General features: G+C 40.9%; 1 protein-coding gene across 11 annotated transcripts in view; it reads left to right on the forward strand.

The window, feature by feature from the left end:
• The window catches only part of THRB (thyroid hormone receptor beta), a 381,519-nt gene extending 355,184 nt beyond the window's left edge, over positions 1 to 26,335 (forward strand). For all 11 annotated transcript variants that reach the window (XM_032328904.1, XM_032329115.1, XM_032328760.1 and 8 more), the window contains 3 exons: positions 9,042 to 9,188; positions 14,842 to 15,100; positions 22,133 to 26,335. In XM_032328904.1, the coding sequence (XP_032184795.1) occupies positions 9,042 to 9,188; positions 14,842 to 15,100; positions 22,133 to 22,374 (648 nt within the window). In that variant the 3' untranslated portion in view covers positions 22,375 to 26,335. The remainder of the gene's footprint in view (positions 1 to 9,041; positions 9,189 to 14,841; positions 15,101 to 22,132) is intronic.
• The last annotated feature ends 1,527 nt before the right edge of the window (positions 26,336 to 27,862 follow it).

A 27,862-nucleotide genomic window follows, 5' to 3' on the forward strand; every position in this document is an offset into this window, starting at 1 on the left:
TTCCCCAAATGTATCAACCATAAATGGACATGGTAGAAACCAGTTCCAAGCCTGATTTCAGAGTAGTGCCAAAGCTGAATTTCAAATAAAGTGGAAGATTTGGGGCACATATGGACTTCTAGGGATTTTTACACTTCAGTTTTCTCTACTCCAGAAAGAGAATGAATACTAGTCTAACTAAATTCATTCCAGTGGTCATGAGGGCACGTCTTTCCAGACTCTAAAGTCTATTCTTCTATTTTAAAGGGGAAAAAAAAGACATTTACTGAGCAACTACTGTGTGCCAGTAAGTGAATAAGTCAGCTCTATTCTGTTGGAGGGAGAAAAACAGTAAGGATTAAACAAACAAGATGAATACAGGTTGTCGTATGTCCAGTGAGGAAAACAAACATCGTGATGGGGCAGAGTTATAGAAATTTGGAAACAGAGAGAGACTTCCTTCTCTGAACAGGGTGGTCAGAAAGGTCTCTCTGAGGAGGTGGCATGAGCTGTGCCTGAAAGCTAAGAAACAAACTCTATGCAGTAAAATACATTCATATCCCTTTATGTCTTGTGATCTCTTAGCAAAGAAGACACGATTGGCTAATGGTTAAAAAGCAGGTCTGCACCTTTAGCTCAAAGGCTCCTAATGCTTTTCATCAGTCTGATCATCTACAGAAAGAACCAAAGAAAGTATGGCACAGGATGATTTGCCATTAGTTTTTTTGTCAGGGTCATGAGGTATCCAGGAACAAGAGTTCTCTTTGGGAAGCAGACATTCACAGAGCAACTGTTTTACCCACCTGTTTCCCTCCCAGGGCGGAGCCGATGACAGATATTTTGTATATCTTTGATCCATTCAAGAAATTGTCAACCCTCTTGGTCCAAATACAAAAAGCTGCTTCTCCAGGCCATTTTTTCTTAGGAGGATGCTGGGGGTGGGGGTATCTGAATACCTCTACGGTCCCATCTGTCTCTACAATGAGCTTCATTTCTATCAGCCTCTCCCCTTCTATGACTGGGATCACCCCAGCATCTCCTCAACAGAAGGGCCATGTTCCATTTAGTATTGTCACTGCAGTGTCGATCCTATGTGTGGTTGAGACCTGTGGTAGCTCTTGTCAAAGATGGCTGCCATTACAGCCTTTCTTCCCTGTATATACAGCTCATTCTCTCCCATAGAGAGGTGAAGTCTGTTTCTCTCTCTCTCATTGAACAGAGGCTGGGCTTGGGATTCCTTTAAGCAACAGATTTTAGCAGAGTGACTTTTAAGGCTGAATCTGGTGCCAGACAAGAGTCCAGAAATGTGGGTAAAGAAGTCTCAGATGACACCAGCCTCTGTTTCCATTTAAGAACAACTATATGAGGGACCCTAAGTGAGAACACCTGGCTGAGCCCATCAACTCTGCGCAACAGTAAAAATCTGTTGTTTTAAGCCACAGTTTTTTACACAGCATAGATAACCAGGACAGAACGCAATAGATATCATGAAAGAGAATGTACAGTTCCACTGGCCCATCCTCAGAGACAGTACAGTAAGCCCTGTGTCTCAGCCTAGTTTACATATTTACACATGCCCCTTGCAGAAGAGTGACTCCGATTGAGTAGGTATGCTCAGGATAAAAATTTCACTGAGCAGTGAATTATTCTTGTAAGGACATTAAGAATCCTTCATCAAAGGCAGCTTTGCTAAACGATATTCGTGTCTGAATAGGCTTCTACACATTAGGATTTGTGTCTCCCGTGCGGCTGCCTCTATTCTACTTATAACACTGCTATGCATATTATTTCATTTATTTGTATGTGATGATGGCCCATCTTCTGCTGAGAAAGAATTTGAAGAGACCTATTATGTTAATAATAGTATAGTAATATATCAGAAGGAACTAAAAATTATATGTTGTCCTAAAAACTGCACGTACTCACTTATCTGGAAGAGGAAAATCACTTAGTCCCCCAAAAGAATATTCATCACTTTTCACCCTAACATCAGGACTCAAGTCAGAAGTAGAGACTGCTGGTTCGACCTGGGTTTCAAATCTGTATTTGTGTCTGTAGAAATGAGAGTCATTGGCAAATAAACTTTTTAAAAAGCCATGTAGATTTTCATAATTCCAAAGCCACTCTTTAAAACTACTTCCAAAAGCACTTAAATCATAATTTTCTAGTTTTCTCCAATCCACCCAAATCCCTGATGTTACAGAAGTGCCCGACGTAACCACCCTTTGGGTGTGGTGACAGCGATGATGAAACAGAGAAGTGCACTGAGAAGGGAACAGGGGCCATCTGAGCCAAACAAGGGAAGCAGTGTCTCTGCCATGGGTAATTCACTTCTACACCTCCCAGGGGTGGGAAGACACTCAGTTTGGAGTAAAGCCCATAGCAGCAATAATATTGTCTGTTGACACGGTGTTATTATTCTGCTCCCTTCATTCGCATGCGAAGGTACAGCTTTGGATGAGTGTAAAGTGTAAAATGTGACCATCAGAACAAGGACCGGGCTGCCCAACTTTCCCCCAGCAGACTACTGACTGATTTCACACATGATCCACTGGGAAAGCCTCAGGAAAGGGGCGTAAGCAGAAGGGCCAACCAGGATGGGTGATTTGGCCACATGTGGTATGCGTGGACAGGTCATAAAGCAAGAGCAACCAAGTCAGGAAGGTGTCGAACTCCCAAAATTATAACTGCGTCAGAAGGCAGGGTCATAGTCATGTGCATGGAGATTCAACCAGACAGCCTGAGTTCAATGCTTGTCTGTGTTGCTTTATATATACATATAATAATATGTATTATATGTATAATATTATATGTTTTATTACATAATACATCTAATATTTAAATAAATATATATACACACACATATATGTGTATATATATTTATTTAAAGCAACAAAGACAAGCATTGAACTATATATGTATATACACACACACACACATATGTATATATGTATGTATGTATGTATGTATATTGCTTTTTGGTTACATGACTTTAAGCAAATTCCTTCACCTCTCTAAGGCTCAGGCGACTTTACATCACAAGGTATAAAAGTTGTAGATATAAGTGCCCAGCACATCATTAACAACGATGTAAGTTGTTCCTATATGCATTATCCCTACAATTCTCACCTCATGTCCATCCCTGCTTATCCTGGGAAAAGGGAGAGCCTGAAGTAATATCCCAAAGCCCAAGGACCTTTAATCACCATTGGTCTGGGCCTTCCTGCCCACCCCCTTACAGAGGTGTAAGAAGGTACCCTGTGATCTCGCAAAGGAAGGGACAAGTCCCATCTGGCCCCATCCCACTCTGCTTGTGCTAGAGAGCTGTAAGTTCAAGCCACATAGCCCTCAGCTCTGAGCCAGCCACAGCAAAGAGGTCAATGGGCAGCATCTGCTACTCACCTTGAACAATACTGATAACAGTCAAAGCAGAAAGGCACCTAGTCTCCCTTTGTGTATCAGCAGCTAGTGACACAAGTAAGCTAGTAGAAGCCCACCCCTGCACACACCCCTGAATCTCTCTCCCTTCATGCCCCCATCCCCACCACTGTCCCGAGGAGATATCCTGGATTCCTAATTGGCCTGCACCCCACATCCAGTCAGTCAGAAAGCCCTATGTCCAGCTCCCAAGAGAAGTTTGAGCTCTTCCACTTCTCTCCATGTCTACTGTCACCCCATAGTCCAGACCACTTTATGTCCTGCCCAAACAGCTAGTGCCACAGGGCCATTTCTTCGTCTGGCTTACCACATTCCTACTCCACATAACAACCCAAATTCTCATCCTGCTGCCCTCTTATTTGAAGTCCCTCAGTGGAGCCACACTGCATAAACCCATCCCTTCCCCAGAGGCCATCATCATGAGACCCTCGCCTGCCTCTGTGCCCCATCTCATGCCATCTCTGGGACCCAACTACATGGGCCTCCTTTCTGGCCTTGGGACTTGGCACCGGCTTTTCCCTTTGTCTTTAACTTTCTTCCTCTGGCTCTGTGGAGTGTTACCTTCATGACATTCTTCCAGTTAAAGCTTACACATCACTTCTCAACGAGTCCTAGGCTGCCCACCTCCCTTCTGACCCCCACATACTATCATGTTGCCTCCAGTCTAATCACAAATAAAAATTCTTCTGTGAGAATATTCTTTATATTGTCTTTATATTTATAAATATTTATATTTATATTATAAATATTTTATATTTTAATATTTTGTTTATTTATAAATATTTATTAAATAAATATTTTATTACTATATTTTTGTTATAAATATTTATAAATATTTATTATATAAATATTCTTTATATTTCAATACAGTGAAAGTTCCTTGAGGGTGCATTGTTCATTGATGTAACCTCAGCATCTAGAACCAGGCCGGGCTCCATAGTAGCTGCTGAATAAATATTGGTTCAACATGTATAAACATACATTTATTCACTCAACCAACCAAAAAGCATTCTGTCCTCCACCTTTTAGCTCAATGTTTTCCACACAGGAGACAACCTTAAAGCTTATGCCTCCCACCCAAGAAGTTTATATCTTACTGCATACCTACATAACGCAATAAAAAGTGATAGTAATAAATGCTGAATGCCATGAGTGATGTACATGGCCCACAATCTGTGTTCCTGTGAGATAGGCCTCATTTCACACAGGTCATCTGGGAAGACTTCGAAGAGAAAACAGAATCTGAGTGGGATAGGATTTGGAATTGGCAAAGATAAGATGGAAGTGGGGACTTGAGAGAAAGCAAAAGTCAGGAGGAAAGGCAGCAAAAGTGCAAAGCAAGTTGAGCAGGAGACATGAATAGGTAGGATGAACTGACTCAGAAGGTCCAGTAGGGCAGCCAAGCAGGAGGAAAGTCAGAATGAGAACTGGAAGCCCCCCAGTGAGAAAGCTAAGGCAGCTTGAGCCACAGAGGTAAAAACCAGGCTTTGCCCACAGTCTACCTTGGTGACTTATCGTCGGTACCTGAGCTTGATCCCAGTGCATGCTCTTTGGGTTGGGGGTGGGAGGTTGGGGTAAGCAAATATATCTCGTGTCATGGATTACAAACCTATTAGCTATATCAACGTGTCTAGTAGGGTCAATTGATGTCAACTGTTTGTACTCTTCTTTATTTTTTTTTTAAGATTTTATTTATTTATTTGACAGACAGAGACCACAAGTAGGCAGAGAGGCAGGCAGAGAGAGAGAGGAGGAAGTAGGCCCTCCGCCAAGCAGAGAGCCCAATGCAGGGCTCGATCCCAGGACCCCGGGATCATGACCTGAGCCGAAGGCAGAGGCTTTAAACACTGAGCCACCCAGGCACCCCTGTACTCTTCTTTATTTCTAACATCTTCCAAATATTGTAGCAAACAATGTAAAAAATCTTTAGGGAGGTCACAGACAGGGTTACAGTGCTCAACCTTAATTTCTCATACCTCATGTGTTGACTCAGGTCAATTCATAGACTCTATTTATCTATCTATCCATTTTCTTCTGGTATCCAAGATCCATTATGGGAATAAAGCTTAATATAATAAAAAGCCTTGACTTTGTATATGATTTTATTTCTAGCAATCGTATTTTCCACTAAATACCCTATCCTGCTATTTATTTTTTTCCTTACCCTGCTATTTATTTTTCAACAGAAAAGCTTGTGAGGTGGTTACCTTTTTAAGTTTAATTTTAATTAAAATTGCCATATTTCCTTATAAAACTCCCCTCCTTTCTTCAAACCTTTAGCGGTATCACAGATGTGATTTAAATGCCCCATGAACCCAGAGATTAAATGGAAATTTTTTAAAATCGGTATTAACTTAACCGACATTTCAAAGGACACTGAATACCATTAAATACAATCAGATTAGATCTATCCGTGTTCAGTGACAAGACAATTAGACTCAACCAAGCCAAACTGTAAAAATATAAAAATATTATTATTTTATTTTTATTTCTAAAAAAACCTCCCCTTATGTGTGTGTGTGTGCATGTGTATATAAAACTCCCTTTCTTAAGGTATGACCACGTTCCTCTTATCAGTCAGTCTTCGTAACAGAGTTGTAAAATAAGCAAGGCAGGTGAGATGAGACTCATTTCTGGGCTGGGGGGAGACCAGCAAGGAGGTGACAAATGCCAGGAGAAGCAGGGCCCAGAGGAGGACCTGATGTGCCTTATCCCTTCGTTCAGTCTATGTGAGAAAGACAGGCAGAGAGAGAGAAAAGGAAGCTGTACGTGTGATTATTCCATCAATTCTCTCTGCATCCAGAAAGCCAGCAAAGCAGTCGCCTCCCATGGGCTTCCCACACCAACTGTTGCCCCAAAACATCATCACTGACTATGATAACATGACAGACTAGGTTCCTTTCCCATTCACCTGCTGCTGGCAAAGCAAACAATAAAAAATAAAATAAAATAAACAGAAGAACCTACTGGATAACCCAAAAAGGGTCAATGCTGCCAGTTTGTTATGTAATGTATTTTAAATCCTCCCCTAGGCTGTAACCACAGCTCCTACCACGCCTTTGGAGAGGGCCTGGGCTGCTCCTGTTGACCCTGGTGCCCTAGTAACATGTCAGTAAGAGAGTCATCCTTTGCTTTCCTTTGTTCTAAGAATTAGACGTGAGCAATAATTGGAGAGCTGTGGGAAGAAAATGGTAACTGGATTCCTCTGAGCTGGATGTGTTATTGCCAGCCAAGTGGTTCTCAAAGTGTAGTCCCAGACCAGCAGCATCAGCATGCCCTGGGAAGTTGTTAGACATGCAGATTCCCGGGCTGGATTCCCAGGTATCCCTGACCTACAGTATCAGAAACTCTGGACATGGGAACCCATCAGGTGATTCTGATGCAAGCAAGTTTGGGGACCACGGCTGTAGGCAAGCTATAGTCTTGTCACCAGCAGTGTCCTCATGACTCTGAGAGTGAGAGATTCAGCTTTGCTTGACTAGTTCTCAGTGCCAGATCCTCCTGCCCATCTCTGCCCACCGTCCCACCTCTCCCAACCCTGGGTGCCTGGTTCTGGTCTGTTCACTGTGGCTCCAGGCCATGGGATAGGCTTGAGTCTCTGACCCCTCCCATCACCTTCACAACTTCTAGTAAGGTAGTGGGAGAGAATGGTAAGGGAAATAGTAGGAGTAATATTTTGCCCCCTGGTATGAAAAGTGTACAGGCTGTGGAGCACCTTTGTGGCTCAGTCAGTTGAACATCTGACTCTTGATTTTGGCTCAGGTCATGATCCCAGGGTCATGGGATCAAGTCCCACGTCAGGGCTGCACATGAGTGCTTGCTCTCTCAGAAACATAAACCTTTGAAAAAACAAAAACAAAAACAAACTGTATCAGTTGTAAAAGCCTTGAAGTATGGGGTAGATGTGGGGTTCCTGGCAGATTGCTGGGTAGAGGCTGCATGACCAAGATCTAGTCCTGGCCTCAGGGGATTGTTCTTAACCTCCTTGAGCCCTTTGTTTTCTCACCTGCCAATCAGGATTGTATGAAAACCACTTGAGATAATGTACTTGCTCAAAGGGGTGGCTCGCTGGCAGGCCACAGATAAATGGTGGTCATAATTATGACAACGAGAAAGGGCAACAAGGGAAACTGTTCCTGGTAGGTAACACAGGTGGCAATAGCAGACGGTGAGAGACCATGGTGGTCTTGGAACCCTCAGCTAAGGAGCTGGAGAGTACCAAAGTACACTGGGGAGGCTAACGTGAGTGATACAAGCACCTGGGGACTTGCTAAAATGCTGGTTCTGTACCATTAGGACAGGGGGGAGGGGGCGGCTGAGATTCTGCCTTTCTAACAAGTGCCCAGATGATACCCAAGCTGCTACACCACCCTTTGAGTAGCTATGGCTTTGAGGCTATGGCTTTTGTTCTCGGGCAAGCCAAGGGCAGAGAAGTGCCCCCGGGGACACTGAATACTAGTAATACTAGTGTTACTAGTATAACACTAGTGGGAAAAACAGACACTAGTGTGTCTGCCTGAAAGCTTGCCAAGTTTACACAGCTCAGTTCCTCCAAGCGACCTAGAGGTGCCCCTCAGCCCCACAAGACCTCCTCCAACTAGCGTCTATAGGGCAGATGTGAACTTCGAGACCCAGCTGCTAGGTCAAAAGCAAGAATGAATCCACGGGGTGCTTCTTGCCAATGATGGAGTTTGGGAATGTTGGTGAGGTCCAGAGCTGAAGTCTTTGGTGTAAAAAGGTAATTTTATTAAAGTTCGGGGACAGGACCCATGGGCAGAAAGAGCTACTATACTGGGGTCCTGAGGAATGGCTGATTATATACTTGGGAGTTGAGAGAGATAAGGAAAAACAGAGGTGTCCAAATGGACTTCAATATGCTAAGACTCTTTTATATGCGAAGACTCTTTCATTGGCAGAAGACTCTCAGGATACTGGAGGCCCTGTAATTGTCGAGCTCAGGTTGTATTTCCCTTCTAGCAAAGTATTAACATTAAGACTGTCAGACACTACATCAAAATGATGTATTATACGTTGGCTAATTGAACACAATAAAATAAATAAATAAAGACTTTTAAAAATGGAAAGAAAAAAAAAAAAGACCGTTTTCTGGAAGAATGTCACACATATCCCACCTAGGAGTTGGGGAGGTGGCGGTGATTAGGGGGATGTCAGCTGGTGTTTTGTCTTCAGCTTACTTCTGCTCCCTCATCACCAGGACATCCCCATCACACTCCTCCATCATGGCCCACAAATGCCAGAATGTGCAGGGCTCTGAAAATGCCACCCCAGAGCCCCTAGCACATATGTCACCAGGCATCCTTCATGTGTTTAGAAGCAGGATCCAAGTTCCTGTTGTTTCCCTCTGCCTCCCTCTTTCTCTCACTTTAATTCTGCAGCAGCAATTCTGTGAACATTATCACCAGCAGCTCTTAAAACAACGGCCAAGACAGTAACTTTGCTCAGAAAATTGAACTACAGAAAGCGACATCGTTTAATAATGAGCAAAGAGAAAACCGGAAATTGCATAACATGTCAATTCAGAAGAGATTTTTCTGCCACATGAGAACGATGATAAAGATCCTTTCTTGTTCTTCATTTAAATCTTTCTTGTTTCTCCTCTTTAGCCAGAAGATATTGGACAAGCACCAATAGTAAATGCCCCAGAAGGTGGAAAGGTTGACTTGGAAGCCTTCAGCCATTTTACAAAAATCATTACACCAGCAATTACCAGAGTGGTGGATTTTGCCAAAAAGTTGCCTATGTTTTGTGAGGTAAGGACACTGTTCTTCCTTCTGCGTTATTTTTCATTGCAGGTCCATTGATTTCCAGGAATATGGAGTATTATTTATAATTTAATGTTAATTAGTAGGGACTTAGTCACATGAAAGCAATGTCAATACAAAATGAAAATACACTGTTTCACTTTTATTTCCCTACTTCTCTATTCAGTCATCACTCATTAGCTAGTTCACATGAGGCTGAAGATCCTATCTATCTATGCACTGACTCCAGGCATAGCGAAATATGACTGACATTAATAACATCTGTTCATTCTGCACCTACAATGTCCCAGTTACCATGCTCAACTCTGCCCACATTAAATCCAATCCTTATAACAGATTTGCAGGATAGCTTTAATTAAGCCCATTTTATAGATGGGGAAAACTAAGATTGAAGAGATTAAGTTGATTTATCCAAACATGGGGCCATGGTTTGAGTCTAAGTCAATATGCTTTCCGTTACATATCCTAGCAAAACGGTTCTGTGGTTGTTTCCACCTCAAGAATAAGGATCTCCCTCACAGAGCAAGGATCTTAACTCCTTACCTCTCCTCTCTTTTCTTATAAGTTCACCCTTTCTTGCCCTGTTTTCATGGCACCCTGAAGAGCTCATCCACCTGAGCTTATAGGCTTTCCCTTTAGGACACCAGATCCCTCATCTCTAACTTTAGCAGTCCTACCATGTGGTTCCTGGAAGCATGGGCTCTGCAGTCAGCCGGATAGGCAGGAATCTTACGTAACTTATTTGGTGTCTTCAAATCTTGGTTATTTCATCTTTAAAATGGGAATCATGATACTATTTACTGCTTAGAGCTATTGTAAGGTTTAAATGGGATAATGATGTAAAGTGCTTAGATAGGCCTGGGACCTAAGTGTATCCATAAATTCCACTTGTTAAGGTTTCTGTTTTATCTATTCCATTACCATCCTGCCTCTAACCTCCCTTTTTTGAATCAAGTGGAGAATTTTTCCCTTTGAAAAGCTATCAGGTGCCAAACTATTGTTCTTCCCACCTCCAAAGAAACCCAGAAAGATATCAAATACACAGGTCCATGTACTGCCATGAGCCTCTTATATAAGCTATCCAAGTGAGAAGCCAATCTAGCCTCACCTAGAAAGAAGCCCTCTCCTCACCTGGAAAGATTTGGCTTCCAGCTCATCTGTGTTTTTGGGTTTGCAATAATGGGACCCCAGCTGGAGTCTAGAGACCTCAGACAATGATGAGGACACTTTTCATTGCTTGTTTTGCACCTCCACAAAAGCCACATCCAGAAGGACAGAACAGTAGGCTTCAGGATGCAGGTATCTGACCCCCAGACCTAGCTGAGAGAGTGTGTACTTTGCTCTTGTCCCCTGCTTCACTGTGGTTGGGGCCAGGGTACCTGATGTGCCAGCTGGCAGTCCTATAGAGGGAATGACTTGTACCCCACCCGCAGAAGAACTGGTGAGTCCTGGAGAAGGAATTTTTTCATATGTGTATTTGGTGTGGAACATCCCATGTCTCTGACCATCTTTTTAAACTAGTATTTATTAAAGTTTGGAAGGCTATTAAAAATCACATATTCAAGGTTGGCTCAGTCTGTTGGGTCTGCCTTCAACTCAGGTCATGATCCCAGGGTCCTAAAATTGGAGCTCCTAGTCTGGCTCCCTGCTCAGTGGGGGGTCTGCTTCTGCCTATTCTTTGCCCCTCCCTTTGCTCATGCTTGCTTACAGTCTCTCTTTCTCAAATAAACAAAATTTTTTTAAATAACATATTCAAGATTCATGGTAACACCACCTAAGGATAAACTGCTGACGTTTTGGAGTCTATTTTAGTCTTTTTCAATTATGTGTGTGTATACATATATGTATATACACATGTACACACACATATACAAAATATGAAACATATATAATTTATACCATAATGTACATCCTACTTATGAAACATTTTTAAACTTTTCTATTAAAGAGTAAAAGGCACTTATCATAAAGATGTTGCTCAATGAATTTTCACATACTCAACACACCCAACTAATTAACACTGAGGTAAAGAAAAATTACCAGCACCCTGTTGTACCAAACTTCTTACCCCCAACTGTAGAGCACACATCATTAAATGTTCTTTCACAAATAAGTTTTAGTGACAACATACTATTCTAAAGAATAGATCTACATAACTGAGGTTATATGCATTGACTGGATCTTCAGTCCTTTTCCCATTTTTCACTAATATAAACATTCTCCAGTGAACATCCTGGCTCCTATGCCCTGCTCACAATACTATTTCTTAAGGGAAAATTGCAGAAGTAGATTTTAAGGACCAAAGTATATATACCTTTTAAGGCTTCTGAGATGTGTTGCCATATTGCTTTCAAGAAGGGTGCACACTCTCATAGCTGTGCCAAGGGCACTGGTTTCCTCTGACTCTCAGTGTCATCTTTCTCTTTTGTTCACTGGGTTGAGTTTGTTTTTCTGGACCTTTCTTGATCCTCACTCTCTCTGAGCTGTCTCTTGTCCCCCATCCTTAGTGTCTGAAGAGAAACTCTATTGAGGACACCACCCCTAAAACTTGAGCTAGCCTGTTAGTCATGTGTTCCCCCTTGAATACCCACCCAAAAATGTTTCTTAGAAAATGTAAAGCTCATAAAATCTTTAAAAAAAAAAAAAAAAAAAAAAAAAAAAGGGCGCCTGGGTGGCTCAGTGGGTTAAGCCGCTGCCTTCGGCTCAGGTCATGATCTCGGGGTCCTGGGATAGAGTCCCGCATCGGGCTCTCTGCTCAGCAGGGAGCCTGCTTCCTCCTCTCTCTCTGCCTGGCTCTCTGCCTACTTGTGATCTCTCTCTGTCAAATAAATAAATAAAATCTTTAAAAAAAAAAAAAAAAAGAAAAGAAAATGTAAAGCTCATGTCAACCAACCACAGAGAGATATTTCAGTTAAAGAAGAAATAAAAGAAGCCATCTCCACCACCAGGAACGAACACACCATGCACTTATGACCATGGCAAGGGTGAAGGGTCAACATGGAACTTTTCAAGCATGGATTCTGGCCAGCTTCTGTCTTCACATTTCTCTCAGAAGTTTAATCTTGCTTCAAGGTCATGATTCTGTCTCTTTAACCCTGATTTGTGTAGTCTCAAAATTACAAAAAAAAGGGGGGGGAGGCTACTTTTACAGCAGAGATGCATTTGTTTCCAGTGTTTGTGGTTCCCTGAGGGCCTTTAGTCTTTATCACTCTCATTAAAACATTGAAGAGGAAAAGGAACTGTGTAGCCCCCTGAACTGCCTCTGGAGTGGGCTAGAGATCCCAGGTGGTCTCAAAAGCCAGAGCTTTCCTGCCAGAGGCATTTTGGGGCATGTGTTGTTTAAATTGGGCTCACAGTAATTTTCTACTAAGATCCATGCCAACCCCCCAGCCAGGTTGGTGGACACCCAGGGCTTTGAAAGATCTAAAATCGCTGCTGACAGAACTGCCAAAAAACACACATTAAGAATCATTTCTGGAGTGCAGGGCACTGTCATCTTTGCCAGTCAATCTGAGTGATGTGCTCCTGAGGAGACAGGAAGAGTATGTGGGAGTGTCCCTGCACCTCTGCCTGTCAGGCCCTTCTTGCCACGATATCACAGTGAAAGTATTGTGGCGGGTAACCAAGATCATTTGCCCACGTGTTGAAACAAATCTCAACAGCATCCTACAAATCGTTCTAAAAGGGAAAGTCATCTGGCCTAATTTTTAAACTGTTGGTGATCCTTGACAAATATGAGTTCAGCTTTCATTTCAGATCTGAATCAACAGTTAAGTTTTAAAAAGAAATCTTCTACTTCATCTACACTCCAACCTAGCTACAAAGACAAGGCCTGCCCAAGTTTGCATTCCTTGTGGCAAATTAAAAATAATAGTAATAAATTGTTTGATCTGATCAGGAATTTCTCTTTGTTATTCTATGCCAGTGGTTCTCAAGAACAAAAGGGTCCCTGGCCCCTGAAACAAAGGCAAGAGCATCCCCTGGGAACCCGGAAAATGCAGAAACTCAGAGGGTGGGACCAGCAATGTGTTTAACAAGCCCTCACATGACCCTGATGAGGCCAAATATTTCCTTGTTCCCCACAGAGATTAAAGCCAGCCCCCATCTACTTGGGCCCATTCTCCATCTTATTGGTGGAGGATCTATCCAAGCTCAGGGTTTCCTATTTCCTACGATGATCTTGGGCCAAAAATCCAAAGATATCATCAAGGAACACAAATTTGAACCTAAATAAAAGCAAATCACAGGGATTCTTCTTCTTTAATGGGTGGAAGGAGAGAATTCCAGAACCAAATATGAAATGAATTTTATTCTGGGGGAAAAGCTAAGTTTTGAAATTAAATGGTAAGGTGGCTAGGCTGAGCTAGTGAAAAATATGAAATACCCCGCATTTTAAATGTAATTCAGTAATATTACCTTCAGTTTTACATAACAACCAAAACTGAACTAGTCAAGTGTTGCCAAGAGTACTGCCCCAAAAGAATTTGTACCTGATTTCATGAAAAGATAACAATTATGTGTAATTTACATATTTGTTGTTTATGGAAACTTAGTCATATCCTAAGTACTTAAAAAGAATGTGTTCTCTTCTCTTTGCACTGGATTCTGGAAGATCTAGCTTCAAATACTAGCCTTACTCACAAAACCCCCATGTGACCCCTTAGCATGTTACTCAACCTCTCAGTGCCTTGATTTCCACTTCTGTAAATGAAATTGGAATTAGAATATTCACTTCACTGTATTGCTGTGAAGATTAAGTATAAGGTGACATCTGTAAAGCTTAGCACAATGCCCAATGCCTCAAAAATATCCATTAATAGCCTTTCAAACTACTTTGATAATGGCTTTTAATTAAACATTCTATCCCCCCCAGAAAGTAAAACTCTGATTTTTTGTTATTTTGCTAACAAAGTTGTTTTTTTTAAAAGTTTATTATAAATGTTACCACATTATCACAAATCCTAATTAACAAGGCAACCAAATATGCTTAAAACAAGATTACAGTCTGGCAGAGAAACCCAATGTGTGAAGTAATTCTGGTGCCTCCATTACTGAGCACATAACCCTAAGAGCCAGGAGATCTGAATTCTAGTCTCACCTCTGCCTCTAACTCACTGGGTGACTTTGGCTAAAGCTTTTACATCTCTGGGCCTCGGAAACGACATGCCTCTATATGTGACCTTCTCCTTCTGTGCCTTTTGAGAGACCCAAGGAGCAAACTTGCTTCAAAAAACAAAGAGAAGCAGAGTTGCCAGCTGTTGACTCATAGAACTATGAGAAATGTAGGTAAGCTTAACGTAAACCATGTTCTCAAGCAATGATCAGTTGGTGTTATGATACAAAACCCCAGAGTAAGGGATTTTTAGCACGATCTCACACAAGACTGTAATCCCAGTTGGAGATCTATATCCATCATAACAGAAAGGCAAAGTACTGACATTAAAATTGGTCACCAACTTGGAGTCTGAAAAATGGTTGTTGAAAGTCTGCAGCCAAGTAGGAAGGGAAAAGCCATGGGCTCAAAGAGTGCAAGGCCGAGTTGATCACAGGATGTGGTCTCTGTTGCTATTACGATACTGCATATTATTGCTCACTGACATCTGTGTGCTTATTCTTGCTGATGTGAGCTGGTTTTTTTCAGCTGCCATGTGAAGACCAGATAATCCTCCTCAAAGGCTGCTGCATGGAGATCATGTCCCTTCGTGCTGCTGTGCGCTATGACCCAGAAAGTGAGACTTTAACCTTGAATGGGGAAATGGCAGTGACGCGGGGCCAGCTGAAGAACGGGGGTCTTGGGGTGGTGTCGGACGCCATCTTTGACCTGGGCATGTCACTGTCTTCTTTCAACCTGGATGACACTGAAGTAGCTCTCCTTCAGGCGGTCCTGCTAATGTCTTCAGGTAAGTGCTCCCAGACTCGTTACTGGGTGACAAGAGCTTTTGTGTGCCTGATGCTAATTCAAATTATTTGATGAGTTCCCAGTCCCCCACCTCCCCTTTAGCTTCAGAATCATAGCTCACTCTCTTTCAGCAAGCAATTGGGGTTTTGCCAATGAACTGGGAACTAAAGGGGCGTGTCAGGTATCTGATGCTTCCTGAAGTCTCAGCATAGTAGGAAGAACCCAAAGAAGCCATTTTAAAGACTCTATGAAATGGTCTACCTTCAATGGACACCACCCAGCCTGCCTCATAGTCATTGGCCAACCCTGACCCCTTCTGGTTTTATATATGCAGGATACAAGTATGAGTGACCACACCACTCCGTGTTAAGTTCTGGTTAGGGAAATCATGAGTGAAAGCTGAAATTTTTATGGCTTAGCTAAAACTTAATTTTCAGCTATTTATTGCTAAATAGTACACTATCCCAAAAGTTACTGGCTTAAATTTAGCAGGGGTTGGGGCTGAGACCTCAGACATAGCTTCAGGCCTCTCTCCATACAGCCTCTCCTCTGGCAGGCCAGTTGAACTCTTCCATGGCTGGTGGATTACAAGAAGGAGAGTTCCGAGCACATGAAAGCAAAATTGCAGAGTCCCAGGTTAGAGTCATATAGCATCATTTTTGCCACATACTGTTGGTCCAAACAAGACCCAGCACCAGCCCAGAGTCAAGAGCCCACCTCTAGATGGGAAAAATGGCAGAGTTTGTAGCCATCTTTAACCTACCCCAAGCTCATTATCAGGACTCCAGATTCCTTCAGTGAAGAGTGAATAATAATACTGACACTTTTCTCCTCAGAGATCATGCCATAATAAATAAGAAATGCAAAATCGACAAACTCTTGAAGGAAAGCTAGTCTTTAAATAGAAGATAGTGGGGTTCCTGGGTGGCTCAGTCAGTTGGGCATCCTGCTGTTGGGTTTGGCTGGGTCATGATCTCAGGGTCCTGGGATCAAACCCCACATAGTTCTCCCTGCTCAGCGGGGAGACTGCTTATCTTCCTCTTCCTCTCCTCCCCAACTTGTGCTCTCTCTCTCTCTCAAATAAATAAATAAATTTTAAATAAAAAATAAATAGAAGGTAGTTTCAGAGGCCTCCTGTGCCTTTTCAGAGCACCATCAGCTTAGATGTGCCTTGGCACTTGTCACTCAGCATTATAGCTATCAGTTTAACTTATCCACCTCTCCCTCTGGACTGTTTATTTTCTGAGACATAAATATGTCTAATTGTACACATACTGCCTAAGCCAGTGTTTACTAGAATTTGAAAAGCGTTTATTGGCTAAATCACTAAACAGATGGGTAAATTATCAGTCACAAATACAATGAGAATCCTTTATAAAGTTCATGCTTCCTGGTTCACTCAGAATTCCTTTTTTTTTTTTTTTTTAAGCTCATCTTGAAGTGTATTTGCTATATAGCATTCAAATGTGGCAGACATTTTTTTAAAAACTCTTTTTATTAGGAAAAATCTCAAACATACGTAAGTGCTAGTAGCATAAGGAACCCAGCTATATGCTGTGGCAGACAAGAGGCAAGGTACCCCCCAGGTTTCCCACCTTCTAATGTTTACACCCCTATACAATCCCTTCCCACTGAGTGTGTGCAGAACCTGTGACTTGCTTCAATAGAATACGATGAATTCAATGTCACCCCCATGTGATGAGGTTGCATTATGTTATATAAGAGCCCTTCTTGCTAATAGGCTTGCTCCGGAGACTCTCCTTGCTGGCTGGCTGAAGTAAGCAGCCACTTGGGAAAACTCACATGGCAGGGACCTGCATATGGCCTTTTGGAGCTGAGGTTGGGGGGGTCTCTAGTCAACAGTGAGAAATTGGAGTCCTCAGTACTTCACAAGAATTATTCTTAAAGAAAAAAATGGATAACTTATCTAAGGATTCACTATGTGACCTTGAGTCAACCCCTTATCTTCTCTGGGTTTCAGTGTCTTTTAAAATAAAGAAATTGAACTAAATAAATGGGAATTATATCCCTGGAGGGGGGATTCAAGGTAATTTTTTAGCTGAAATTATAGTGCTACAAAGACAATTTTATAACATTGAACCACATAGTGAGAAAGCTATTTCTCTGAGAATTTTCTTTCTGCTTTTATCTCCTAAATAAGGCAAGCAGAGAGGTTCATTTTGGTGCCAATCTGTCCTGAACACCTCTCTAAACTCAATGACCTTCCTTTTTAACAGACAGAGTGGGTCTTGGGCACAGTCTTCAGCAAGAATCTTTAGCCAAAGTTTAATAAAGTTTCTGTCACACAGCCATTTTGGTGGTTATCTTCTATGTATGGCAAATGGATTTTTATTTACTGAATAATACAGTGTTTCCTCCATAGTGAGTTAATTTTAAGAGACCGTTAAGCAAATAATCTCGGTAAGGTAAATTAAAGAAGTATTTTAAAATTGTGATACCAAACTCTATCAAGCACTTAACTTAATGATTCTTCCCCATCCCCTGCCTCTGATGACACTGTCACCACCTGACAGCCACGTGACTTACTAAAACCTTTTAAAACTCTTCTCCACCCTAATGACCAGGTATTTTTCATTAATACTGCCAGGACCAGAAAAAGATTACAAGACACTTTATGTTGGCACATGATAGCTCCATATCGGTGCTCCTTGGCTCCAGCCCTTCTCAGGGTTATCCTCTAAGCCATTGTTCTATGTGGCACAATATCTTAGGCCTCTTCTACAAAGCCTCTTCCAGAAGCTGCTACCACTAAGTTCTTTGGTCCTGCAGTGATGAGCGGAGAGCTAAAATGGAAATGATCTGAAGGACGTATCTTTGAGAAATTGTCTTTTTTTTTTTTTTTTAAGATTTTATCTATTTGACACAGAGAGAGAAATCACAAGTAGGCAGAGAGGCAGGCAGAGAGAGAGAGGAGGAAGCAGGCTTCCTGCGGAGCAGAGAGCCCGACGTGGGGCTCGATGCCAGGACCCTGGGATCATGACCTGAGCCGAAGGCAGCGGCTTTAACCCACGAGCCACCCAGGCGCCCCAAGAAATTCTGTCTTAAGGAGTTAAAAACAGTCTTTGACCTTTAAAATATTTCTTCATAAACATGCTTAGCACCATTTGAACATGATCAAAATGATCATTTTCTCTGTGTCATTTATATGACCACCTTACCTTTATTTCTCATCAAAGGACAGAATTTTGAGACGACAAAACCCAGGTTATATTTTTCCCCCTTGAAGGAATACATCCAGAGCAGAATGATGTTGATTTTCTGTTTGGATCAAAAGGAAAAGGATCCTGTGGTGAATTCTTCTGGCACACTCAAAGCAAGAGAGAAGAGAAGGGAGAGGGAGGGAGAAGGATTGAGGAGACTCAGAGCAGCATCGTCAAACACAAAGGAAAACATAACAGAAGAATGCACAAATGACAATTCAAGCCAAATAGGGGATGCCAAAAGCCCATATATTTTGTTTAAACTCCAAAGAGTGAATTGAGAGACATCAGTGCTGAGCCTTCTTTATAGATTAAGCAGACCCCTGTTTTGCTTTATACTAGCACAGATCCTTCAATAACTGGACACTTGAAGTGTGAACTTACTTGATCAAAGCCACATAGAGCAAAAAGAGGTGTACTAGGCAGTGGGGTGGTCAGGCTTCCTGGAGCTATATGAGGAATCCAGCCAGGTTTATAAATTATTATTTGGGGGAGGGGGGTTATTGAGGTATAATTTACATATAACATCATATTAGTCTCAGATGTACAACATAATTAAATTTGTATATATTGCAAAATGATCACCACAATAAGTCTGGATAACGTCTGTCCCCATATATAGTTACAAATTTTTTTTCCTGTGATGAAGACTTTTGTGTTCCCTTAGCAACTTTTCAAATATGCAGTAGGCATCAAACTATAGTCACCATACCATACATTACATTTCCAAGACTTTTTTTTTTTTTATAACTAGAAGTTTGTTTGTATCCTTAGACCCCTTCTTTCATGAAGCCCACCCCAGCCTACAGCCTCTGGCAACCACCAATCTCTTCTCTGTTTCTATGAGCCTGGTTTTGTTTGTTTATTTCTTTGTTTTTAGATTTCTCATCTAAGTGAGATGATACAGTATTTGTCTTTCTCTGACTTATTTTCCTTAGTATAATGTCCTCAAGGGCCATCAATATTGTTGTAAATGGCAAGACTTCATTCATTTTTTTTATGGCTAATATGCCATTGTATGTATATACCACATCTTCTTTATCTATTTGTCTATGGATGGACAATTAGGTTGTTTCCATATCTTGGCTATTATAAATAATGCTACAATGAACATGGGTCCATATATCTTTTCAAGTTAGTGTTTTTGTTTTCTTTGGATAAATACCACTGGATCATATGGTAATTCTATTTTTAATTTTTTGAGGAACCTCCATATTGTTTTCCATTGTGGCTGTACCAATTTGCATTGCCAGCAACAGTGCACAAGGGTTCCCTTTTCTCCACATCCTTGCCAACATTTATTATCTCTTGTCTTTTTGATGAACTGCCATTCTATCTCATGGTGGTTTTGATTTGCATTTCCCTAATGATTGGTGATGTTGAACATCTTTACATGTACCTGTTAGCTATCCATATGTCTTCTTTGGAAAAAATGTCTCTTCAGATCCTCTGCCCAGTTTTTAAACAATTGTGGGTTTTCTTGTTACTGAGTTGTAGGAGTTCTTTTTATATTTTCATATTTACCTCCTATCAGATATATTATTTGCAAATATTTTCTCCCATTATTTGCAAATATTTTCTCCCATTACATAGGTTTCCTTTTCATTTTTTAATGGTTTCCCTTTGTTGTATAGAAGCTTTTTTGTTTGATGTAGTCCCATTTTATTTTTGCTTTTGGAATCAGATCTACAAAAATTATCACCAAGACTAATATGAAGGAGCTTACCACCTCTGTTTTCTTCCAGGAGTTTTATGGTTTGAGGTCTTAGATTCAAGTCTTTGATCTGTTTTGAGTTAATTTTGTATATAGTATAAGATAGTCTAGGGACGTCTGGGGTGGCTCAGTGAGTTGGGTCTCTGCCTTCAGCTCAGGTCATGATCTCAGGGTACTGGGATCGAGTGCCACCATTGGGCTCTCTGTTCCGCAAGGAGCCTGCTTCCCTTCTCTTTCTGCCTGTCTCTCTGCCTACTTGTGATCTCTCTCTCTGTGTCAAATAAATAAATAAATTCTTAAAAAAAAAAAAAGATAGGAGTCTAGGCTCACTCTTTTGCATGTGGTTGTCCAGTCTTCTCATCATCATTTACTAAAGAGACTATCCTTTCCTCATTGTTTATTCTGGGTTCCTTTGTCATAAATTAACTAACTATATATACATTAGTGTATTTCTGGGCTATTTATTCTGTTCCATTGACTTCTGCATCTACTTTTATACCAATACCATACCATTTTGATTACTATAGCCTTATAGTTTGAAGTCAAGAGAGCATGATGCCCTCAGCTTTGTTCTTCTTTCTCAAGACTGCCTTGGTTATTAAGGGTCTTTTGTGTTTCCATACAAATTTTAGGATTCTCTGTCCTATTTCTGTGAAAATACCTTTGAAATTTTGATATGGATTGCATCAAGTCTGTAGACCACTTTTGGTAGGATGCGTATTTTAACAATATTAATTCTTCCAATCCATGAATACAGAGTATCTTTCCATTTATTTGTGTCTCCTTCAATTTCTTCTATCAATGTCTTATAGTTTTCAGTGTATAGGTCTTTTACTTCCTTGGTTAAATTTATTCCTGAGTATTTTATTCTTTTTGACACTATTGTAAATGGGATTGTGTTCTTCATTTCTATTGCTGATAATTCATTATTAGTTTATAGGAACAAAACAGATTTTTTTGTATATTAACTTTGTATACTGCTGAATTTGTTTATTAATTCCAACAGGTTTTTGGTAAAGTCTTGATTTTCTATATATAATATCATCTCATCTGCAAATAGTGAGTTTTACCTTCCTTTCCAATTTGGATGCCTATTATCTCTTTTTCTTGTCTAATTGCTCTAACTAGAACCTTAGTACCATGTGGGATAAACTGTTAAGAATGGGAATCCTTGTCTTGTTCCTAATCTTAGAGGAAAAGCTCTCAGCTTTTCACCACTGGATATGATGTTAGCTAGGGGCTTGTCATATATACGTTTACTATGTTGCAGTACATTCCCTCTGTACCCACTTTTGTACCCCAAGTGTTTGCAGCCTGGATGTTCCCCAGTCATCTCAACTTCTCATCACATCCCTTTTATCATTTTTGTGAAATTGTCATAAGTCCCCTCTCACATATATGAGGAAAGCCAGAAGTCCTCCTAAGACTTGGGAAGATTTCAGGGTCATTACACAGTCATGGTCTCCTCTTGCTCCAGCTTCCCACTGTATTCTTCTCTTCTCTGCATAGGATGATACTAGCATGGCTCATATCTTTTCTTATCATTTTAATTCCCCCAAAACGCCACCAATAAAAGGCTGCTACAGGTAGCAGTTTGGATATTGAGCTTCTTTGTCTCTGTAAGAATTTCTTATTGTCCGACACTCCTCCTTTGGCATTCAGGCCTCCTACAATGTTTCCAGTCCCTTCTCACATCTCCCCTCCTCTGTGCTTCCGTGCTTGTCTTCCCCTCTCTGCCAGGCAGCCAGTGGAAACTCAAAATCTTCCCCTTATTATGCACAGTATTTCAACTCTAGAGTTGAGAATTCTCCTTCTGTATCGTAAGAGGGAGCCATGCCATTCCCACCCAGCAAGGTGATTTGTCTAATCTAGACACATTTATCTGAACAAAGTACTGACTCCCTTTGTGTAAACATTGTGATACTTCCTGAGACCCTGGTCCCTGAGGCCCCAGAGTTCATGATGCATCCATGTTCATTCCTAGGAGTTGATAGGTCCCCAGTTCTGCCCACTTCACACTCAAAGGCTTGAACTGGACAGAGCAGGGCTTTCTCCTTTCCACTTTTGAATTAACATTCATCTTTGTTCTTCTCTTTAGACCGCCCAGGGCTTGCCTGCGTTGAAAGAATAGAAAAATACCAAGATAGTTTCCTGCTGGCCTTTGAACACTATATCAATTACCGAAAACATCATGTGACACACTTTTGGCCAAAACTCCTGATGAAGGTGACAGACCTGCGGATGATTGGAGCCTGCCATGCCAGCCGCTTCCTGCACATGAAGGTGGAATGCCCCACGGAACTCTTTCCCCCATTGTTCTTGGAAGTATTCGAGGATTAGACTGACTGACTTCATTCTCATAATTCCTACAGCACTACTGGGTGTCATTTCATTCCATTGCCTAGATCTTTTTTGTTTGTTCCTTTGTTTCTTTGTGTTGGGAGGGACTGTTTGGGGGTAAAGGGAGGTAGTCCTTAGCATAGACATGGATGAAATTGCCCCTTGAATGCGGGTACTTGTAACTATTGCATTTTGTTCTCCTGTCCTTTGATGTGAATGCTTTGAAGATTTTACAGTTGTGGAGGTAGGATGGGGACAATCATTAATTCACCAGCACCAAGCCATCACCAGCTCCCATCTGTCCCTGGTCAGAGACTGAAGCAAGCAAAATGGTGTGGCAGAAGACTAACGAAGCCTTAAAACCAAGATAATATGGTCATCTGAATCTGGTCCTGATTTTTGCAGGGCTCAAATTAGTATGGTGCAAACCACCTTTGGTTAGATGTGGCTTTCAGCTTTCTAGGGAAAGGTCTGAACTGGTTTTTATCTATTCAAGAGCATGCTGTTTTCAGCACTCTTCATTCTCTCCTAGCAGCATAACTTGGAATGTATAGAAATATTTGTTCCTCAAAAATCAGCTGTCCTTTCACTCTAATTTTTATAATCCTATGATTTCATTCAAGTTATACAAGGGTGTGACTCAAAGATGTGCAGGTATCTGACTGACGGAGGCCAACAAGGGAAACAATTTTCCTCAGCAAGCCCAAAGAAATTAGAAAGCTTCATTAATGTCAATGACTCAACAGTTTCCAAAAATCCACATGGTGTTACCTCAGAGTAGAAAGGCTACTTTACAGTTTAGGCTCAGAGAAAATTTCTACCAAAATCAAACCGATTTACAGAGTGTTGTCACTTTTCAATGACATCTGATCTGTCATCTCTCAAACTTCTGAAGTTGTTTAATCCTGACTGCATCTTTGCTGAGCTGACAACATATTTCCCTCTGGATTAAATCTTCTAATCAAGGAGAGATAACAAGCTGAAATTTGAGTCTTGTTCTGGAGGAATTCTGAGAGATAAGTATGGTGCATTCTGAGTTGAAGGAAGTGCAGTGTTCTGAGAGTCTCTTCATGTGCTGATGGTTCCCTTTGGTCTTAGATCCTCAAGCTCTTTGCTCTACAAATAAATGTTACCTAGTCCCCTTTTCCCTCTGACTCTCAGGCTTGACTATCACTGAACAAAGACTAGTTTGACCACTGACCCCCCCGTCCCTCCTAGAGCATTGCCCTGACATATATTTCACAGAAGATACCTGCAGACCATGTACATGAACACTCACCTTCCCTGCCTCCCTCCTCCCTGATGACAAACACTGTAGTAGGTTGTGCCCAGAAAACCCAAGATGATCCCTGATCATTTCAACTTAAAAAATGGGCAAAGAATGTACCCATGCAATTGAATGTATCTTGTTCTTCACTGGCATAGTAGACATGAACTACTCCTTTACCTGCCTTGAACTGCCTTATCCTGGAAATATTGGGGAAAATAAGCCATATCAGTGAGATTTAACTAAAAAACAAAAAATTAAAAAAAAAAAAAAGGGAATGCAAGTCACTGTGAAAACCAAGTGGACTAACTTTTTTAACTTGCCCAGAGTCAGGGTGCCTGAGTTCTAGTTTGTACTCAGTCAGCTGGTGGATTTGTGACCTTTGGTCTTGGTTTTCTCACCTGGGAGAAAGTCATGAACTTTAAAATTTTTCTCATTCTTAATATTGTACTAGTTTGGGGGCAGGGGAGGGGGGGTATCTGTTCCTTTTTGATGGTTTCTTTCATATTCAAATTTCTAGCTTTATTAAACAGAAATTATGGCCCTCAACAGTTAGGGAAAGCATATTTGGTGTTGAGTCAAAATAAGAATTTGATATACTATTTATCAACTGTGTAGAGAAAGGCAGGATGGCATTGGAAAAAGGAGAGGAACAGCACTGAAAAACTTAAGTATGACTGGGAATAATCTGGAAGGAAAAAGATATGTTTCATACACGAAAGTGATAATACTGGCTTCAGAGGAAATAAGAATATGGCCATGGAACTAGCTGAGCAAAAAAAGGAAGTAAGGGAAGAGATTAAAATTATAAACATGAAATTCATGGGCAGATTACCTGCTTTGACTTTATCTATAGTTTGTTTTGTTTTGTTTTCTCTAAGGCAGCCTCTAGCCAGTCTCCTGAAGTCCTTGCTTTGTTAGAAATCCATCTCTCTCTGTTGACTCTCCTTGGAGAAGTACTCTTTGAAACATAATGCTGAATTACCTTCTACACTCAAGGGTAACTCTGAAAAACTCTGTGGTGAGAGGCAAGTTTTCTCTCAGAAGGGAATGAGAGGAAGGTGAGCAGGAGGGGGTAGTGGAGGGTTCACAGACCCGTTGAGCATCAAGCCTTCCCTGGGAAAGTTACCTCAATTTGTTTGACAGAGTTTCTGTAGTACATGAGACACACCCAGATTCAAATATAAGTACAGAGCCTGATTTAAGGCTAAATCTGATGCTTTGGGGATTAACCATGACTAGGCATTGGCCAAATGATACAGTACATCTACAATAATCCACCCAGCCTCAAGTAAATTTATGTTTGATCCTCAGTTCCCTGTATGACTGCCTTAAATAGGCAAACTGCTGATCTAAAACTCTTGTTGTAGGCCAAATACTTTATGCTGAGCTGGACACTCCTTAAAGTACTTCAGTTTGAAAGAAAGGCTGTAAAGACTCAAAGGATCATGACCCTGGGGTCGAAATGATTCATTCTTCTGTAACCAGTTGAGGTGCTTAGTGCATCTCAAGACTCCATCTCATAAAACTCAATCAGGAGGGATTTACCCTGGATTTCTTTTTTTCTTTTTTTTCTTTTTTTCTTTTTTTTTTTTTTTTACATTTTCTCTTATATTGTCCGGGCTTTCATATCAAGTGTGGACCTGATTGAAACCCCTCACAGAGGGGAGACATCCCAGTCAAGGAGAACACACCTGTACAACTGGGATTCTTATTTATAAATCACTTCACTTTGGGGGATGAGTGTTGTGGGTGTCTGTGTGTCTGTGTGTGTGTGTGTGTGTGCGCGTGCGCGCGTGTGTTTGTAATCCTCAAGTGTACTTTGCTCTTCAATTTAGATGTGCAGTATTTCCAGAAATAGTGAAAAAAAATAAGATCTTTTCTTCTTTATGATTCTGCTCAAAACACCACGTGCTGCCTCAGAGCTTTTTCTAGTCAAATGAGCCTTGGTCCTCAATGACGTGCTTGCCGTGTTGATGCCTCAGCCCAGTGATACCCCCTCACCTGTGCCCCAAGTGACACCTCTTCCATCTGCAGCGCAGTCATCGGTCATCGGGGTGGACCGCCAGGCTTGGCTCTGCTCCAGCAACGCCATTCTCATTGCTCTTCTGTGGACAGGTGCCCAAGTCTTGGCACCTCCACAACACTAAGCCCCCAAGAGACTCAGCCTCCACGGAACTGCTGAGAACCCTCAAAGCATGTCATTGTCAGTGATCCATTTTTATTCTCTGGAACTCTAACCTATTTGTGTCATATTGACCTTTTGATGCATGAGTCATAAATTATGAAATCGGTCTTATGGTTTTTGAAATGTAGCCAGCATTTGTAAGGCTAAACCTTTTTCACAAACTGAATTTAAGTGAATAACCAAGCCGCAGTTCTTCTCTCAAAGGAGAGTGCTTACAGACATTTGAATCTCTTTGCCCTTTCCAACAGCTATGGCATCAGGTTCTAAAATAAGCTTGTAATTTTTCCTGTTATTTTAATAATATGGAAATATTAGCATAGTGTTTCTTTTGATAGTGATAGATTATAATCCATATTTAAATTTTATAGAGAAGAAATTTTATTGTACTGTGATGTAGATATTTATTATCCAGGTAAGGATTTGCCCGGTGTGTATTTTTTACAATTGAAACATTTTACTTTAATCTTTAAAAAAAAATACATTAAAAACAGACACACACACACACAAAAAAAAAAAACAGACTGGGGGTAAAAAGGTTTGGCCTTATCACAGAATTTTTACTGTGCTGTATAAATGTTTGCAAATGCAAAATGTGTGCATTTCTAGTGTGTTTCCACATTAATTAATGCCGCCTTCAAGAGCAATATCGTGCAGGTAAAACGCTGTTTGTGGCTTTCTGTTGCACAGTTAAAGCTGACCCACCTTATGCACAAGACAATCAAATATAAATCTGTCCTCCTCAGGATGCAGACAATACTCATGTAAATTACGGAGCACAATGTAAGACAAAAGATGACACTTTATTTAATTACACAAGTATTGTTTCTATAAAAGATGTAAGGGCATGAATGAGCTGACATTACACCACTTCTTTGTTTTGGTTCTTCCTAATTAACTTGGCATTTTTCATTGGATTATAGAGCCAAATTAGTTCTCTATGCTTTCCCCAGAGAAAACACGTTCCCCCCCACACACACATAATGTCTTCATGCCCTGAGAATCAGAAAAGTACTACAGAATAGGCAAAGATTTACAGTCACGGGAAGATATGTGTTTTGCAAACAGTGTTAAGTGATATTGCTAGGTTGGTAATATTTTTTTCAGCCTAAAACTCTGTTAAAATCTGTGATCAAAATGTTTTAAACTATCCAAAAAGAAAATTTGTATATTTGGGAAAAATGAATTTTTACATAGCTTTTGTATGCAGATATTAAATTGTAATTATGAATATAGTGGGCGTAGATAAACTCATAAGCTTCAATTCTAAAAAAGAAAAAAAAAGAAAAAGCTTATAACCGACATCCTTGCCTGTCTCTTTCTTTAAATATTATTATTTTCTAAATAAGCATAGGATTGCCTGCTCTTCTCATCTCGGCTGCTTCCAAAGGGAGGGAAGCAGGGATATACGGGGATTTATTTCATAAGCACCTACTAGAATAAACAAAGTTCCTTAGGAGGAAGGCACAGAGGTTGGGGGTAGAAGTAAAAGGCTGATGAGGGACTACTTTTTCAGAAGGGGCCACAGAGATGGGTTGGGGGGAGGAAGAATTAAATTTTTCAACTCAAGGACTATTTGCCTTCTCTCAAAATGTTCCAAAATATTATTAATGGAATTATACTCATCTCGGCTATCAATATACATCTCTATCCCCCTTACCCTGAACACATGTTAATTAGGACTCTCTCTGTGATGAGTATCAAAAAGCTAAATCAAACTGGCTTATGCATAAAGGGAATTTACTTACTGTAATATCTGAAAATCTCAGGCTTCAGGCACAGCTGGATCTGACTGCTAAATCAGTACTAGTTAAGAGATAGCCCTTTTCAATTCTCTGTATAGATTTCCCTCTGTAGAAGTAACTTTCATGTAGACTTTATGTTCACATAGCCTTTTAACTTATGGTGACCCCTCTCCAGTACCTCCAAGATTAGTCGTAAAGCTCCAAATCAACTGAAAGAGTGTTTCTTTTCCCCGATAGTTTCAGTAAAAATCCTGGGTTTAATCCTCCTTGGCCCAAATCCAGTCACATGCC

The sequence above is a fragment of the Mustela erminea genome, chromosome 1, assembly GCF_009829155.1.
Source record: "Mustela erminea isolate mMusErm1 chromosome 1, mMusErm1.Pri, whole genome shotgun sequence".
NCBI classification, from domain to species: domain Eukaryota; kingdom Metazoa; phylum Chordata; class Mammalia; order Carnivora; family Mustelidae; genus Mustela; species Mustela erminea.